Source organism: Nannospalax galili, unplaced genomic scaffold (assembly GCF_000622305.1).
Source record: "Nannospalax galili isolate Female #2095 unplaced genomic scaffold, S.galili_v1.0 scaffold1258, whole genome shotgun sequence".
NCBI lineage: Eukaryota > Metazoa > Chordata > Mammalia > Rodentia > Spalacidae > Nannospalax > Nannospalax galili.
Genome location: NW_008341370.1, coordinates 77,691 through 96,791, shown reverse-complemented (window position 1 = coordinate 96,791; position 19,101 = coordinate 77,691). Strand labels below are relative to the sequence as shown.

The 19,101-nt window shown below is 46.7% G+C and overlaps 1 protein-coding gene across 1 annotated transcript; it reads left to right on the top strand.

Moving 5' to 3' along the window:
• The first annotated feature begins 8,625 nt into the window (after positions 1-8,625).
• Positions 8,626-15,406, top strand: Stmn1 (stathmin 1). The gene is made up of 5 exons (XM_008836794.2): positions 8,626-8,727; positions 10,442-10,513; positions 10,979-11,151; positions 13,941-14,132; positions 14,501-15,406. Exons 2-5 carry the CDS (start codon positions 10,501-10,503, stop codon positions 14,570-14,572), a joined length of 450 nt encoding a protein of 149 aa, XP_008835016.1. The 5' UTR covers positions 8,626-8,727; positions 10,442-10,500; the 3' UTR covers positions 14,573-15,406.
• Positions 15,407-19,101: the final 3,695 nt, after the last annotated feature.

The window sequence follows — 19,101 nt, the reverse complement described above, 5'->3', positions numbered from 1 at the left end:
GGTTTTTAAAAAATATTTTTTTTATTTTTATTTTATATGTATGGGTTTATCGCCTGCATGTATGTATGTGCACCTGTGCTGTGCAATGCCCTCGGAGGCCAGAAGAGGGCGTTTAATTCCCCTAGAACTAGAATTACAGATGATTGTTAGCAGCCATGCAAGTGCTGGGAATTGAACCAGAGTCCTCTGCAAAATCAGGCAGTGCTCTTAACTGCTGAGTCATCTCTCCAGCTGGCGTCTCAGGGTTTTGAAGAATGGGAGATCCATGAGGCCAGCTGGGCTTGAGGTACACTACAATTCACTCATGGAGGGTCTCAAATGTCACGTTAAGAATCTTTGGCCTCTACTCCAAGGAAGAGAGCTGTCAATTTTCTTTCTCTCTTTTTTTTTTTCAGGTTGTAGAAATTTTTATTTTTTAAAACTGTGTTGTGTCCCCAAAGTTAAGTTTTTCAAATGTTTTCAAGCAGAACATGGTACAGTCAGAGACATACTTGATGATCCACACTATAGCTGCCGCTGCTTAGGCACCCTAACATGGACTTTATATATCATATGTTATTCTGTGTGGTCCTTACAACATCCTTGAGATACAGGAGCATCACCCACATTTCACAGATGATGAGATAACGGAAGTCACGCACCCTGAATTCACACGAACCTGCTGAATAGCACCTGCAGCATCTTATAAAGCTCAGGGTGAGAACTCACTTTGTAACACTCAATACGGAGGGAAAATGGGCAAAATGTCTCAAGGCCTCTGGGCCTTCTGCCCTCATCTGTAAAGCAGTAAGAGTAGACCGGTAAGACAACTTAGAATGATTGCTCAGGGTATGGAGACAGAGCCAGACTAGACTTAGAGATGCTCTGCTGCTTCTGCTTGGCCTAGTTGGACCAGTAATTTAAGCTCTGCAGATCTGCTGTCAATAGCATTTGCAGAGCGAGGACAGGCGTAGAAGAGGGAAGCCCACACACCATATGGCCAAGTATTTCAGAGTTCCGGATCAAGTTAACAAACTTGTTTTGAAAAATGTGTATTCTACACTTCTACTTTGACAACAACCTAGAGAGCCAGACTTTGAGTTGAGAATTCTTCCTTCCTTCCTTCCCTCCTTCCTTCCTTCCTTCCTTCCTTCCTTCCTTTCTTCTTTTTTTTTTTTTTTTGGTCTTTCTTGAGACAGGGTCTCCCTGTAAGCCACAGCTGGCCTGGAACTTGCTTGCTATGTAGACCAGGCTGGCCCTGATCTCATAGAGATCCACCTGCCTCTTCAGTCCTTATTTTTAAATTTTTATTTATTTTTCACATTTTTAGTGTTTGTGTCTGTCTTTCTGTCTGTCTTTCTGTCTCTCTCTCTCTCTCTCTCTCTGTATGCACGCACTTACAAGGCAGATATAGATGTAAGAGGATAACTTGTAGGAGTCAATTTTCTCCTCCACCATGTGGCTCCTGAGGATTTAATTAAGGTCATCAAATTTGGCAACAAGAGCTTTCACCTGCTGAGCCATCTCACCAGCCCTCAACCTTTATGTTTTGAGACAAGGGATATCAGTGACCCTGAAGCTAAGAAGGCTAGCTGGCTAATGAGCTTCAGGGAGCCCCGCCAACCCCCCGGCCCCAGTGCTGGGGTTACAAGCTTGCTGGCTGTGCCTGGCATTTACTTGGGGTCTGGGAATCCAAACTCCAGTCCCAGTGCTTGGGCAGCAGGTACTTGCTGACTGTGCTGTCTCTCTAGCTCTAAGTTGAGAATTCTTGAGCCTCCATGAAGCACCATGTATGTGCAGAGCCAGATCCCTTCTCTTCCCATTCCCAGCTCCCATCTACACTTCCTGGACCTCATGCTGTAAGAGCTAGGGCAGGAAGCATGCCTCTGAGAGAAAGGAGCTAGCATAGATTCCCAGTCATTTGGGCAGGGAGCTTCCAAAAGGTGGTCTAAAAAGGGTGCCTGGGCGCCACTGGGTACCTTTCTTTGACCCCAGGAGAGAGTTGGGAGCTCAAGAGGAAGACAGAGAGTCACCCTTGCAAGGAATCATAGAAGACGGTATAGCCTCCCAAAAACAGGATGAGGGGAAAAACACAGAGCCAGGTGCAGAGTGCACACTAGTCCCAACACTCAGGAAGCTGAAGCAGGAAGACTGTCAACTTGAGAACAACCTGGGCTGATTAGCAAAACCCTGCATTGAGAAAAAGATAAAGCCCAGTGTGGCAGCATGAGCCTTTAATCCCAGCACTTGGGAGGCAGAGGCAGGTGATCGCTGTGAACTCCAAGCCAGCCTGGTCTTTATAGTGAATTCTAGCTAGGACTACATAGTAAGACTCTGTCTCAAAAAATCCAAAATGATAAAAGTAATTTAAAAGTTTTTTAATACGTTTAAAACCCACAAAAACTAACAAACACAAGAACATGGACAGTGACGTTTGGCCCTGTATACATTTTTTTTGTCTTTTTGAGACAGGGCCTTCCTGTAGCCCCAACTAGCCTGGAACTCTCTATGTAGACCAGGCTGTCCTTGAACCACAGAGATCCGCCTGCCTCTGCCTCCCAAGTACTGGGATTAAAGGCGTGTGCCACTATAACCAGCCTGGCCACCCTGTATACATTTATAACATCTTTCCCATTGACCTGACAATGGCGCTGTTTAGTCACACAGAGGCACTTTTAAGTTACAACATTATTTTACATACCACCAAGAAAAACTGCTGTTAATAATCCAAACATTTTAAGAACACAAAAATGTGGGGAAAATAGAGTTCAGAAATAATTAAATGGGGCCTTTACCTGATATTGCATGCATCATGAGGACAAGGGAGAACAGCCTCGAAATAGACCTGCCCTCCCAGTGACACCCACAGGCCCTTGCAGAAGACTGACTGTGTCAAGTGCGCGAGCAAATCCAGAGAGTTTCTCTGTGCCCAGCTGCTGCTTGACCAGCTTTAAAATGAGTTATTAGTACACGCCCAGAACCGATAGCCATATTTTCAGTGGGATTTCTGGTCCTCCTCCTGCTTTTCCCCAGTGCCTGAAATTTCTAGAGACAAAAGTCTTTCAAACCACTCCTGAATGGAAACAATGAATTAAAATGGCATGTGGTGAGTCCTGAATTGGTACTACTCCCATGAAAGGCAAGTTGGCACTCTCCAAACTCCAAATGGGCTTGCCCTTTGACCCTAAAATACCATGTCTAGGGGTATGTTTTACAGATAGGCTCATTCCCGTAGAAAATGCCGGGTGTACAAAGTCATTTGTCACAGAGTTGTTTGAAATGGCAGGGATTGGGGATAACCTGAAGTCTTCGGAGCAGGCACTGTTTAACTAGATGGGGGAATATTCATACTGCGGACACCAGATCAAGGGCCTGCTGGTCGAACAAACAGTGAAAAGACCAATACATAATGTTAAGCAAAAACGACTAGGCAACTAAGCACAGAACAGTTATGGAAACTAACATTACTTATGAAAAACACATATCTACAAATTTGTTTCTGTCCATATGAAGAAACTTGGGATACACAGGAAACTGGTAACGGCAGTTACCGTTGGGGAAGGGAGATAGAGAACATGGCAGATAGGAATAGATAAAGGAGGACGAATGGTTTATTGTTTTGGTCTTTTTGAGTCAGGGTTTCCCTGCACCCTCAGCTGTCCTAGAACTCACTGTGTAGACCAGGCTGGTCTCAAACTCACAGAGATTCACCTGCCTCTGCCTCCTGAGTGATGGGATTAAAGGTGTGCACTACCACACCCAGCAGGAGGAATTATTATACTTACAATTTTTGATTACGTTTATTTTGTGAGCATGTTTATGTATGTATATATGTATGCGTATGTATGTGTACATGCACTGTGCCGTGGCACATGTGAAGATCAGAGAATGACTTGAGAGAATTGGTTCTCTCCTTCCACCATGTGGATCCCAGGGACTAAACTCTGTCAAAAAAAAAAAAAAGAAAGAAAAGAAAGAAAAGGGTGCTGGAGAGATGGCTCGGCGGTTAAGAGCACTGACTGCTCTTGCAGAGGACCCGGGTTCAATTCCCAGCACCTACATGGCAGCTAGGAACCGTCCTTAATTCCAGTTCCAGGGAAATCAGAAGCCCTCTTCTGACCTCCGCGGCATTGCATGACAGGGGTGCACTCACATACATGCAGACAATACACTCATACACATAAAATAAAAATAGTAAATAAAATATTTTTTTAAAAGGCTTGGCATTTGTTGGGCGTGGTGGCACACGCCTTTAATCCTGGCATTTGGGAGGCAGAGGCAGGCGGATCTCTGTGAGTTCAAGGCCAGCCTGATCTACATAGTGAGTTCCAGGACAGCTAGGACTACAGGGAGACCCTGTCTCAAAAAGACCAAAAAAAAATGTTAAATTCAATGAATTAAAAAATATATTTCATGGGGGGAGAGGGCCTGGGGAGATGGCTCAGTAGGTAAGAGCACTTGCTCTGCAAGCATGAGGACATGAGAATCCCCAGCAGCCGTATAAGAAGTATAAGAAGCCATCTGTGCGTCTGTAACCTCAGCACAGATGGGCAGTGACAGGAGATTCCTAGAGCTCATGGCCCACCAGCCTAGCTGACTAAAACTCCCCAAGTTGCCAGATACTCTGCTTCAAGGCAATAAGGAGGAGAACAACAGACTGCGGGAAAACCCATACACACGTGTGTGCAGTATAACATGTGTGTATATGTACACGTGCACACACATACACAAATACTCCACGGGGAGGCTGGCATGTAGTTCATGGCTTAGCTAACATGCAGAAGGACCTAGGTTTGATCTTCAGCGTTACAAAAAATTTAACTGATGGGTTAAATCAAATATCTTATTGAGAGACTGGGAATGTAGCTTAGTAGTAGAACATGTTCAAGGTCCTGGATTCAATTCCCAACACCAAAAATGAAGTCAAATAGAGGGTCCACCTGGAGTCTTAGTCAGCTTTCTGGTACGATGACAGAATATCTAAGAAAATCAACTTACAGGAGGAAAGATTGGTTTGAGCTGTGGTTTTAAGAGGTTCCAGTCCTGGTCACTGGCTCTGTCACATCTGGGATTGTGGTGAAGCAGAACATCATGGCAGGGAGCATGGGAGCCAGATATGTACTCTGCATGTGCTGGTGAGGGGAGCAGGGAGGAGCCAGGGCAAAGATGAAGATGCCTTTCAAAGGAACAGGTTCAGTGACCTACTTCCTCCAACTAAAGTTTCTATTACCCCCAATAGTCCATGAAGCTATGAATCATCCATGGATTAATCCCTCCCAGAGGCTCCACCTCTGAACACTGCTGCATTGAGGACCAGTGGGGACCAAGTCATTAACACATGAGTCTATGCAAACCATAACATACGCAAACCATAGCACCTACTATGTGTAAGGCTCTGGTTGTTCCCTAGTATCATGAGAAAACAATTTTTTTTTTTGGTCTTATTGAGACAGGGTCTCCCTATAGCCCCAGCTGTCCTGGAACTCACTGTGTAGACCAGGCTGACCTTGAACTCACAGAGATCCTCCTGCCTCTGCCTCCCGGGTGCTAGGATTAAAGGCATGCACCACAATGCCTGTTTTTTATGAGAAAACAATTTTAAAACTAAAATAATTTCATGGGAAACATTAACCCAGTAACTACAATTGTTACTCAAAGGGTAAAAGTTCAATAGACATTCATGCATGCATGCATTCATCCAATAACCTATAGCAATCGAAGTTCTCCGTAGCAATGCTAGTTAACAAGTGCTTTGCACCAATATGGAGCCAGGTTCTGTGCTCAGCACTTCCAAGTACATAACCTCAGACACCACTCCTGTGTTGTTGGATCTAACCTTAGGCACAGCAGGGCAAACTGAGGATGGGAAAGGGTGTGTTTGTCTCTGTGGTCCATGAATCTTGGACAAGACAAAGACATTGCCCCTACCCAGTGAGGGAGAAAGATGTGTGAAATAGTCTTGTAGACAGGTTTTGCAAGGAAAAAGGAGGGTTAGAGCTTAAGTCCTGAGGACTAGGGACAAAGAAAACAAAGAGTCCGAGACATTGAAAATTACTTCTCCCACGACACCCTTTGGCCAAGGACGAGCCCTGGGAGCAGCAGTGGACCTCAGTGGCGCCTACATGGGCGCCAACCTCTGCCACCTCAGAAGTGACAATGAACAAAGGCTATGGTCTCTTTGGGAAGAACTTAGATCTGACAACAGCCTGGTGTGTTTCATCAGTGTAGACATCCCTTCTGGGCTTTGAAGCCTGAAGTGCCCTCCTTTGGCTGTCTACACAGATCAAATAATCTGGACGGCTGCCATATCTCGACTTCACTTTGTGCTAATCCATAGTCACAGCCGGCCCCATAACAATCCGACCAAACCATCTGAGCAGAAGCAAAAATAATTCTAAGCAGAGACAGACAGCTCCAAGATGGAAACGTTAACCCCTCACTGCCTCTTCAGGAGGGTGGGGATCTTGTTAGTGTTAGGATGCTTATGGAGGAGGGTGGTTCTGCCCCTCTCCAAACCAAAGTAGCAAGCAAAGCTCCTTCCTCTCCTCACAACTGAAAACCCTTTCAATTATAGGATCATACACAATAGCCATAAAGCTAACAACAGATTGGGAACAAGATCGTCCCACCACAGAAGCATCTTTTTATTCAAAGAATCATTGGGGGGGACTTAATCCCACTCCCCTCTGTCCCCCAAGCAGCAGTGATAATGGATCTCAAGAAATCCTTGTCACACAGATCGGCAAGATCAGGCATCTAACAACAAACCCAGAAGCCAAGCAGCATCGTTAGAAAAGATGAAAAATCTACATCTACTTTCATGCCTAGCTGTGGTTTCCATGGAAATAGATATCTGCTCTAGGGAGAGAGAAAGGTTCTGGGTTGGGGGAGGAGGGCGTGGAGAGGTGGTATAAGTGCTTTAAAATAATCAGTGTTTTGAAAGTCTAATTTTTTCCCTGTCACAACATTAAAAGTCAGAAATATGAAATTTTTGTATGACAATTTCTTGCATTTAAAAAAAAAAATGCATCAGATGGGTGGGATCTTCCACACACATCTCCAGGTCCAGTACAAAGACTTTAAGATAAAGTTCAGAAGGGACTGGACCTCTTGGCCCCAGAGGCAGGAATCTTTGCTCATTCATGTTGCTGGCTATTTGTCACTTTCCAGAAAGGACTTCATTCCTGTCCAGTTTTTTAAATGATTTCTGAGATCCATTCAGAAAGCTGACGAATCACCTGACCATTCTGAAGCTAAGTTTCTGAGAGAGAAAAGCCTTTCAAGGTTCAGAATCTAAACCGCCCTGGGGCTCACATGCTAAGCAAAACCCACTTAGAATGGCTGTGGTGAGGAGAGAGCCAGCGAGGGGGTAGTGACTGACCCTACACAAGGGTGATTGTTGGAGAAAATGCAGCGACAAGCATATTTCATATTTAGTCAATAGTGCTATGCCAGTTGTTTTCACGTGGTGTCTGCTGCCTATAGTTTCATTGTCTTGAGAACCTATTAATTGTATTTTATCTCTGGCACATCCCTGGTGGCTCATCAGATATAGGAGTCTTTTAAAATTATGACTGTTCGTTTTCAGAGTTCATGTTTCCGTTTTGGGAGACCAAGCCCATTAATAAATGGTGTTTCTTCTGCAGAGGGTTTCAAAGGCTTGGGGAAAATGACATTCAAGAACACAGCCTTGGTCAGAGGAGAGGAGGGGTCTGGGAATGAAATTTATTATTTATTTTCTTCCTTTTTGTGGGGAAAGGGAGACAGAGTCAGGCAATTTTCTTTGTGCCTCTACGATAGTATATAGGTCAAAGGAGACAGTGACTTTGTGGCTTCTTTTGTTTACCTTCTGAAAAGGAGCCCAGCACCGCTTTGGAGAGCACGTGCTTCCAGAACAAAAGCAGTACTTAACTGCAGTCTGTGTATCTAGAACTGCCTTTGCTCTTCCTTTTCCCGTAACAGCCGAGGCTGGGCAGAGCAGATGGAGCCTGCCTTTAAGTCAAGCGGCTTTGTTAGACCAGTGATCAGATTCCAGAACCTCACGTTATCCTGTCTAGGTGCCCAGGTCACCCGCTCGGGAGGCTGAAGATGGAGAGAACGCTCACAGCAGCCGAGGGAAGGACCACGCCCAAGTCTGTCAAGAGGGACTGTGGTGTGACAATACAGGTGTTACCCTGGTGATGTCCGCGGTAGGATGCTGCTGGGACCATGCAGGGGCGCGGACACGCATTGTCCTGTCACAAGGGCGTTTGGGGCAGCCAGACGCGGTGTGGCATTCACTGGGACACCGCTCTGCCCGAAAGCTGCCTTTGGGGGTGATGTGAGACTGTGGGAGAGGAAGAGATCAGCCGGTCAAGGTCTAAAAGACGTACGTTAGCAGCGACCCCTCCCCTCCGCCCCGCCTCACCCTGCCCTTTGCCTGGAGATGGGGAGCCACAGCCGGTTCTGTCCGGTTGCCACCTGATCTTCCACGCGGAGCCCCGGGTATCACACCTGAGAGACCCCGCCTTGGTAGCCCCTCACCCCCTTGCATTGTCCTCCTGCCTCACCATCAGGGACTACACTTCCCGGTGTGCTCTGGTCCTCAAGGGGCGTGGCTCCGCGGGTTTGGGGGCGGGGCCGGCACGTGCCGTCACATTTAGCCAATGCGGAGCCCCGCGGCCGGGTCACGTGCCGCTGTTTGGCGCTTTTGTGCGCGCCCAGGTCTGTTGGTGCTCAGAGTGTGGTCAGGAGGCTCGGACCGTGCAGGTGGGTGCGAGGCTGACTGAGGAGGAGGTGGAGGAGACGGCGAGCAGGGGACGGGACTGGGATGTGGCCGGCGGGCGGGAGGGGCTGAGGTGGCGTCTCCGGATGAGGGCGCGGGAGGGGCGGTGACCCCGAGCCCGGTAGGAAGGGGGTCGCCTGGCTTTGTGTGTGGCTCGGGCGGAGCCTCGGCTTTTGTCCTTGCTTCCCCCGGGGACGCGGCTGTCGTGGGGAAGGGGCGCGGCCAGCTGCGGGCTTCAGCCGGAGGTGCGACGGAGGAGACAATGGGGGGCGTGGGCCGGCCTCGGCCTCCCTGCACCCTCGCCCTGCAGGCGCGGCTCTTCCGGGAGAGGGTCCCCATTGTCTGAAGGGGCGGCGACCCTGGAACCAAGCTGGGGGCCTCGGGGACCACGCCCCTAGCTCGCGCTGGTTCTCGTGCTGGAGGGGCTGCTCCTGCTGGGGCTCCCTCTTTCCGGGGATCGCTGACAGCTCCGGGGGCCCAGCGAGGATTGAGGTGCCCCGGCCGGGTCAGTTGGGTCCACCCCGGTGCAGCTGCGAGGATGGCGGCGGCCGCGAGGTGTTTTTGGCGGGAGCTTGATCGGGGGGAGGCGGCCGCGCGCGGAGAGCCCGGGAGGGGCGGGGTTACCCCAAAGGACCGTTAGCCCCGCCCAGCTCGTCCTGCCCACGCGCGCGGGCTCCCGAGTGTCGAGAGTTCGCGGAGATTCGAAAAGGCGCGGGGAGGAAAGAGGCGGGGCCAGGGGCTGGAGCGCAGGGCGGGCTCTGATTGGGCCTCCCGGCTCGACCGGCCCGGGCCGGGGCCACGCCTTGGATTGGGTTTGGTGCTGCTTTGGATGCTCTGTTCCAGTCGGATTGTCAGTTTCTGGCATTTGCAACCGTTAGCCCTACGCTTTCGGTACGATCCTCGGAGCTATAAGAATCGTGACCTTTAGATAAAAAGCGATAAGCGATAAGGTCTTTTCGATAAATTAAATCTAAATCGGATGTGGTGGTGTATGTGTGGTATCCCGGCATCCGGGGGGATTTCTTTTTGATCCGTGTTAACCATCCAACCAGTGTCTCGTGCATGCCAGGCAACGCTCCACCACTGAGCTGAGCCCCACCCCTCCACACTGAGGAGACTGAGGCAGGAGGATTGGAAGTTCAAGGCCAACATGGGCTAGATAGCTAGACCCTGCCTCAAAGGAAAAAAGAAACCTAGAGCTTCCTGAAACTTAATTTTTCCCACTGTGTTGGGCAGGGAGCTTCAACTTTAGGAACAATAGGACTTGGATATTATTGGCTGTTAGCTAGGGTGTTTTGTTATTTGCGGTGGCAGACACAGACAAAGCAGGGGTGGGAATTTCATTTGCACAATGAGTTGTCGGGGCAGAATTAAGATGGCTCCGATCTCATTGTTGAGTTGAATCTGGAATATCTTGTTATGGATGATAAGAAAATATAGATTATGGGAAGGAATCCTTCAGCCTTGTGATTTAACCTCTGATTTTTAAAAAATTCAAGTGTTTTTTGAAAGAGCATTTTCTGCCTCCAGCATGAATCAATTTAAATTTTCCAGTGTTTCAGTATTTCTAGATGGTCTTTAATTCATATTTAATTCCACCTAGTGCTTTTGTGACATAGCTATATGGACGTGATTTGAGGTCCCTTTGTGCCTATGACATGTAGAAATTGATGGCATGCTTTTGAAAATCATTTTCAGGGCTTTCCTTCCAGTGGATTGTGTGGCGTACACTGCCAATCTCTCACCTTCTAGTCACCATGGCTTCTTCTGGTAGGTAATCTTTTTAGAAAAGCTGAAATCGGGGTGGGCACATGGTTTGAGAACAGAAGTGGTGTAGTCATAAGCTTTTAATTTGGTATTTGTGTTTTGCTCTTTTCAGAAACTTATTTTAGGGATCAGAGGTTAATTTAAAACAATAATCACTTGAATATACTGAAAGCTTCTGATTGTTGCATGATTAGACAATTTGGCTTGGTCCAAAGCAAAATTGTGGGGTTTTGTACAGCCCTTTGTTTTGTTCAAATATTGAAATTCCTCAAAATGGTATTTATTAATCCAAAAATGTTGAGCTTTGTTTTGTGGGAGATGGTATTTAAAAAATAATTTTCTATGTATACCTTCATCAGCCTTAATTCTTTCTGCTCATTAAGTTGATTTGGTTTTTTAGCGTTATAGAACCATATATTTGAACAGGCAAGCCCAGCTTTTCTTAATCATAACTATCACCAACTGCAGATATCCAAGTGAAAGAGCTGGAGAAGCGTGCTTCAGGCCAGGCCTTTGAGCTGATTCTCAGCCCTCGGTCAAAAGAGTCTGTCCCCGATTTCCCTCTTTCCCCCCCAAAGAAGAAGGACCTTTCTTTGGAGGAAATTCAGAAGAAATTAGAAGCTGCAGAAGAAAGACGCAAGGTAAACTTGACAGTTTGCAGAAGACAGGATATTTATTAATGAGGCAAATTTGTTTTATTTCCATATAAGGAAGAAAGCAGAATTGTAGCTATACTGTGATTGTAACTACAGCATTTACTTGTGCGATGGTTCGAAGAAGATAGCAGCCGTCATTTAATGAGCTATCATGTAGAGTTCTCTCCTTTAATATAGTGAGTCTACACGGTAGGTGTTGTCCGAGATAGCAGACTAGAAAATCGAATAGGGGGTGTTAAGGCATTTTCCTAAAGTCCTACCACTAGTGAGTGTTGGAAGACAGAACTTGAGCTCAGATCTGTGTTATACCACACCTCATGGTTTTCCTCTTTGAAAAGTAGGATGTTTGTTGACAGATGATTCTTTGTTTCCTTAGTTTTGTTTTTTGAGAGCTGTATAATAAAAACATTTCAGATTTCTGGGGCTATGGTAGCTTTTCCCATTTCTGAACACTCCTATTATAAAGTAGCTGTCTTTTAAAAGAACCAGTAATCAGCTGGAGAGATGGCTCAGTGGTCAAGAGCTTTTGCTGCTCTCGAAGATGACCCTGGTTCCATTCCTAGAAATCCACATGGCAGCTCAGAACCACCTTTTAACTCCAGCTCCAGGGCATCTGATGCCCTCTTTTGGCCTCTGTGGGCACCCATATGTAGGTATGCATACATACCTACAGACACGTGCACATAAGAGAAAAAAGAACTAAGGAGAAACATTAACAGATATTAATATGCTTGTAGAAAAGTTGGGAAACAATTATAATTGTAAATGAAAGATAATCACTATCTTCTAAATATCCACTGTTAATGTATTTCTTCTTATTCTTTTTTTTTTTTTTTTTTTGGTCTTTTTGAGACAGGGTCTCCCTGTAGCCCCAGCTGTCCTGGAACTCACTATGTAGACCAGGCTGGCCTTGAACTCACAGAGATCCACCTGCCTCTGCCTCCCAAGTGCTGGGATTAAAGGCATGCGCCACCACGCCCCGGCTATTCAATATTATTCTTGAGAATGTTATACAAACTCTCATTTGGTCTTTTCTCAGCAGCTGTGACTAGGGTGGGTGATTTAATTTTTAAAGTTAGGGAAATGGGGCTGGAGAGATGGCTCAGCAGGTAAGAACACTGGTTGTTCTTACAGAAGACCCCGGTTTGAATCCCAGCACCCACATGGCAGCTAACAGCTGTCTGTAACTCTAGTTCCAGGGGATCCGACAGCCTCTTCTGTCCTCCAAGAGCATTGCATGACATGAGTGCTCTTACCTACATGCAGGCAATACATACATACACATAAAAAAATAAAAATAATAATTTGGGGGGAGGTTGAGACAGTCTCCCTGAGGCCCCAGCTGTCCTGGAAGTCACTATGTAGACCAGGCTGGCCTTGAACTTGCAGAGATTGGCCTGCCTCTGCCTCCCAAGTGCTGGGACTAAAGGTGTGCACCACCATGCCTGGCATAAATAAAATATTTTAAAAAATAAAATAAAGTTAGGGAAACTATGACACAAAATGTAAAGTAGTAACTGGACCCAGACAAGTAGCACTATGTGACTTGACGTCTAACACCTACACATGCGTTCAGCTGCAGCAGCATCTGCCTGGTACCTTTCCTCGCATGTGCAGTGTGTGCAGCTCCAGGGCCCTAACTGTCAACACTGCTGGTTTCTCCAGGAAGAGTGGCAGTGTTAGCCGGGCCGGGTAGCACACACCTGTAATCCCAGCACTTGGAAGGTGGAAGTAGGAGGATCAGGAGTTGAAAGTTTTCCTTAGCTACATATCTACCTGGAGGCCAACCTGGGCTGCAGATGTAGCTCAGTTGGCAGAGTGCTTAGCATAAAGCTTGATGGTACATGCCTATAATCCCAGCACTTGGGAGATGATAGCTGGAGGATCAAAAGTTCAAGGTCATCTGCACCTCCATCGTGAGTCTGAGGCCAGTCTGTACTATGAGACCCTGTCTCAAAATAATACAAATGGAATGCAGCATTTTCACTGGCGTGTCATCTGCCTGCTCTTCTGTGTCTTTGAGTTCATGGTGTGTGTAGTAGGAGGAAGATATATAACTAGCTAGTCTGGAGAGAGGAAGGAATCACTCCTGGCCCTTCGCTCATTCCCTATACTTACACAGTAATTGGCTGGGTATGGTAACACCTGTCTTGACTAAGCTATTTCAGGGGAGAGTTAACAGTACTAGTGGCAGATGCCCTATAGCTACACTCTGCAAGCTGATGCTTCCAAATGCATCTGAATCCCTTCCTTAGTTACTGCCAAAATGTTTACAGTAATTTTCTTTGAGTCACCTTTGAAGTTAAATAACAAAAATTCTTTACTATAAAGTTTTTGAGTATATTACTCAGGTCATTTGAATTCTTCTAAGCAAAAAATTTTCCAAGGAATTCCTTAACAAATAATTGGAAAAGAAATCCTCAGACAAGCCAGGTGTGGTCATGCCTATAAACCCAACACTCAGCGATGGATGCAGATCAGCGGTTCCAGGTTATAGGTTAGTCCCTGCTAAATAGTGAGCCCAGGCTAGCCTAGGCTACATGAGACCTAGTTTTAAAAAAAAAAAAATAGGTGTCTCTGAGCAAATTCGCAGTTTTCTTTCCAGAGTAAATATAAATGTTGGAAAACAAAGGTTATTTTCACTGTGTTGTGACAGCTAATTCAGGTCTGAACTTCAGCCCAGTTGCAAGGGACCCTGTTTTCTGCCCCATAAGTTTCTCTGGTAAATACTGCCAGTAGCACTTCAGAGTCTGGTCTGGGAAACTTTTTTCCAGTCTCATGAAGCTGAAGTCCTCAAGCAGCTGGCGGAAAAGCGAGAACACGAGAAAGAAGTGCTGCAGAAAGCGATTGAGGAGAACAACAACTTCAGTAAAATGGCAGAGGAGAAGCTGACCCACAAGATGGAAGCCAACAAGGAGAACCGGGAGGCACAGATGGCGGCCAAGCTGGAGCGTTTGCGAGAGAAGGTGGGTTTCCTTGCAGAGAAGAGCCCGAGGTTGCGGCCAGGTGAAGCGACTTGCACTGTCTCGATGAGGTGTCTGGTGCTTTTGTCACCGGTTTCAAGCTTTAACACATTCAGTAAGGGGATCTGGTTTTAAGATCGAATGTTCCTAATTTTCAGCATGATTGTTCATTCCTTGGCAGAGCACTGGGAAGCCTAGTTGTTAGGTATTAGGTTCTACAAGTGACCCAAGAGGTTTGAAGATAATGTCTTCAGATTCTTGTTTTGGGATTCCCATAGACTGTTGTACATACCGAGATAATGTTGGGCAGGGATGGGGTTTGACAAGCTATTTTTCTGACCGACGATACCTAACATATGATTTCTTTTTAGGACAAGCACGTGGAGGAAGTACGGAAGAACAAAGAATCCAAAGACCCTGCTGATGAGACTGAGGCTGACTAATTTGTTCTGAAAACTGACTTTCTCCCCGTCCCCTTCCTAAATATCCAAAGACTGTACTGGCCAGTGTCATTTTATTTTTTCCCTCCTGAAAAATATTCTAGAAGCTGATGTAGGACTGTATAGGTAGATCCGGACCAGAAGATGTTCTAGGGGCTAAAGGGGAGAAACTGCAAGTGTTTTACTCTTTTCTAAAGTGTCGGTCTTTCTAACGTAGCTATTTTTCTTGTTGCATCTTTTCTACTTCGGTACACTTGGTGTGCTGGGTTAATGGCTAGTACTGTATTGGCTCTGTGAAAACGTTCGTGAAGAGTGTGTAGTGGCTTCTTCCAAACTGTTAGATGCTGAATATCTGTTCACTTTTCAATCCCGATTCTGTCCCAATCTTACCAGATGCTACTGTACTTGAATGGTTAATAAACTGCACAGTGCTGTTGGTGGCATGACTTCTTTCTGTTCAGGTAGTGGTGAGCTCTGGAGACTCTAGGCTTCTAGGCTGATGCAAACACCCAGCCAGCCCTCTGCTCCCGAGTCCTTTGCATTGTCTCCTTCCACAATCATCACTTTGTGCTGATGCCTTGGCCCAGATCAGCTGTTATTTTCTTTCAAATGTTTATTTGACAACAAGCAGTTTTTTGTTCCCATGGCCCTGTTAAAAAAAGGCAGATTAGAGGCACAAATAGTGTTTTCCAGAGAGCAGTTTTAGAGGCAATCTTGAGATCTTAGAATATTTGCTGGTTTGTTGATGTTACATTTGGGAGTGGGGGTGCATCCTAATTCCATCCTTGCATGTAAGTGATGTCAGAATACTAATAAAACTTGTGCTGTGAAGCCATGCTGTGAAGGGAAAGGCACTTTAATTTTTGAGCTGACTTTGGTGGTTGGGGTTGGCAGACACATCATCTTGCATCCAGAAGCCATAATAATCACCACTGTTAATAATCACCCCTGTTAACACACACTACCCTCAATTCAGGGAAAGCTCCTGGCAGCTTCCTTAGGCCCTTTGGGAAATAGCCTTATAGACTTTTGCCCCTCAGACATCTGCAGCAAGCTTTAAAACCTCAGTAGAAGGAGCTCTATAGCAGGAGCAGGAGAGCTGCTCAGATGGCCTGGGGGGGCCAGGTTTGATGGCTTGTGCCTCTACTCTTAACACTTAGGAAGCTGAGAGGATACTGGGGAGTTCAGGCCAGCCTGGGCTATAGAGTGAGACTTGCCCCCCTCCCCAAAGAAAGTGAGGCCACACGTGATTAACGTGTTTTCTGAAGCTTGACTTGGGTTTGATTTGGGTTTCACTAAACTTGTGAGAGTCATATCTAATGTGTTAAAATTCAGTAAGAGTGGGGTTTGTGTGTGCAGGGAACACGTTTAGAGATTCAATATGTATATACGTGCAATATAATTAACGATTGCCATTTTCAACGCTCTAGTTAATGGCAATGAGTGATTATATAGTCTTGAGTGGGGAGCAGTTAAGCAGCATTCATGTGCCTTGAGTTAACTTTCAAATTGAGGCATAAACTGAGAAAAACAGTTGTGGCCACATCAGGCAACTATAAACGAGATCAAGTGTAGCTTAGTACAGTAAGGTTCTGAGCAGTCTTTGGAGGTGCGGAGGCTGTGAGCAGGGAATCAACACTGCTCATTGGATCCTGTGTCTGGCATGTGAGGAATGCTTCAGGTTAGCGTGGGTGAAAAGGTACCTTCTAGACCTCTTAAGACTCCAGTACGGAGCAGTTGGGGATTCTGGATGCCAGCCTGAAGGTAAGAATTCGCAGTAGTCACATTACCGGCCTACAGATGGCAGCAAGCTTCTGTTTGTAAAACAGAAGGGAACAGCCCAGAGAAGGCAAAGGGCCTGAAAGGAGGGTGCCCCAGTTAACAGCCAAGCCCAGGGTCCCACCCGACGGTGATGTAATGAAGCTTTGGAGGATGCGGCCTTCATATAACCAGGAGCCCTGGCCTGTTTCATTTCTGAAGTGCTTACTTCTAGGTCTCTCTTCTAATGGATTAGATGAAGAGGTTGGGCTGCCTCTGTCCGGTAACCATAAGATGTTTTGTATTTGGCTTGGAAGGAGAGTATCGGGATTCCAGAGCTTCTGGGCAGTGGTCTTTTCCTTGTTTCCTTTGTCGCCATGCTAGGAGTCAAATCCAGGGTGCCATGCATGCTAGACACAGTATACCACCTTGAGCTGTACCCCACCCCTTCTCATAGTTGATGTGTGATGCTTTGACTGGAGCCTGTCACCACAGAGCATGCCTTTCCTCTTGGGTGGAAAATGAGGCTTGTCTCTTGAGAAATTTATATTGACTCCTCTGGAAGAGGTCCAAGCCAGGTAGTGTGGGCATGACCACATGCCCAACACTTGGGTGACAGAGGCAGGAGAATGGCAAATTTCAAAGTCAGCCTGGGCTGCATAGCAAGATCCTGTCTCAAAAACTAGGCATGGTGGTTCATACCTAAAATCCCAGCATTTGGGGAGACTGAGATAGGATTGCCATGAGGTCAAGGCTAGCCTGGATTACAGTTGAAGTCCTGTCTATAAATAAATGTCTCCCCCAAAGGGTTTTCAGCTATGAAATAAATCAGCATGTAACAAGCATTCAGAATACGCTCTGCCTTGAGCTATACACTATTCCAGACATAAGATTTGGGTCCCAGCTCATCCCATGTTCACACTTGAAGGGAAAGAAAGTTGTAGACAATTTATCTGAAAATGGTCAGGACCATATACTTAACCACATGTGTTCCCAGTGGCTTGGCCAAAGTAACCACAGAGGGGTGGGAGGTGGCCTGGGAAAAGAGAAGTAAAGGGCTTGAGCTAATCCTTTGAGATGTTAGATGGACTTGAGTTGGCCACGTCAAAGCACTATTTAAGCATGCATCTTGGGCTGGGAAGAGACACTGCCACAGTAACCTGGACTCAGTGGAGGTCCCTATGGAGGCTTTTGAATGTGGGTTTTAAGAGAAAATAGAGGGCAATGAATGGACAGCTGCCAGATTGAGGCCACCATGGGCGACTTCTGGAGCCATGTGCGTGAAGCCCGGAGGGTGAGGCTGGCGGGTTCTAGAGGACATGCCATTGACACTGCAGAGCTAGGTTTACTGCAGAACCTGGGAACACCATGGCTGGCTGTATAAGGTAGAGCCAGCAACCCCAGTAGACAGCCTGAAGCAGGTCAGGTCATTTGTCCCACCCCTAAGGGAGTCTAACCCAGGCCCTGGACTGGAAAGAGGGCAGCAGGAAAAGGGTCTGGCAGCTCAGTGTCCCTCAGCCCTGGATAACCTCACTGCCTCACACCTGTATCCCAGACTACCAGCAGAAAGCCCTAAATGCAACCACTGCCACCACTTTAAAACACCAGCATATTGGGTTAACCTTGGCATGCTATGGAACAAGGTTCTGTTGCATCCCTAGCACTTCAAGAAGCAGTCTCCCCTCTGCATATTTTTCCAGTGAAGAGTCCTGATTTCCAGTGATGGTTTACCTTTCCAGGTAAATCTGTATTACCAGAGTCTGGTTACCTTAACTGCCAGTTCAGGTGTTTTAGTCAGTGTTAAATGTGATTGAACAGGGACAAGATGAAGGCCAGGTCCCAGGAGCTTCCTGGGAATGGAGAGATGGCTCAGCGGTTAGGAGCGCTGACTGATCTTGCAGAGGACCGGGATTCAATTCCCAGTACCCACATGGCAGCTAACAACTATCCATAAGTCCAGTTCCAGGGGATCCAATGCCCTCTTCTGACCTCTGAGGGCATTGCATGGCACGTGTACACCTACCTACATGCAAGCAATACACTCATGCACATAAAATAAAAATAAATTTTTAAAAAGAGCTTCCCCTTTGGGTAGAGGCCAAGATGGTGGGTCTCTGCCTAGTTAAGTTGCTGATGTCTTATGATCAAGCTACTTGATGTCCTGTGATCAGGAGCCTTATCAGATGCTGAGGATTCCCCTACTGAGTTGAACCCAAGACCCCAGAAACTACTGGTGGGGTGAGCCTGCCAACACCTGCTTCTGTCCACATGATGGGGGAAAGTCCCAAGCGTCTGTGTGACTCAGCTCATTGTCAATGGAAGCTGGAGTTCTCGAGCACGGGAGAGCGGGGAATGCCTGCTCGGTTAACTGCCTAGCAGTTATGAAGCCAGCACTTCAATCCCCAGCACTGTACAAACCAGGTGTGGTGGCACATGCTCTTGAAGTCCCAGCACTCAGGAGGAGAGGAAAAGAGGATTTGAAGTGCAGGGCCATCCTTGGTTACATAATGAGTTTGAGGCCGTCCTAAGCTACCAAGGCACTCCATCTCTAAAATAAAATAAGGGAATTTGGGGCTGAAGAGATGGCTCAGCGGTTAAAAGCCCTGGCTCCTCTTGCAGAAGACCCAGGTTTGATTCCTAGCACCACATGGCAGCTACCAACCATTTGTAACTCCAGTTCCAGGGTAACCGACACCCTCTTCTGACCTCTTCTGTTATTGCATGTCACAGGTGCACTTAAACACATGCAGGCAGTACATTCATACACATAAAAT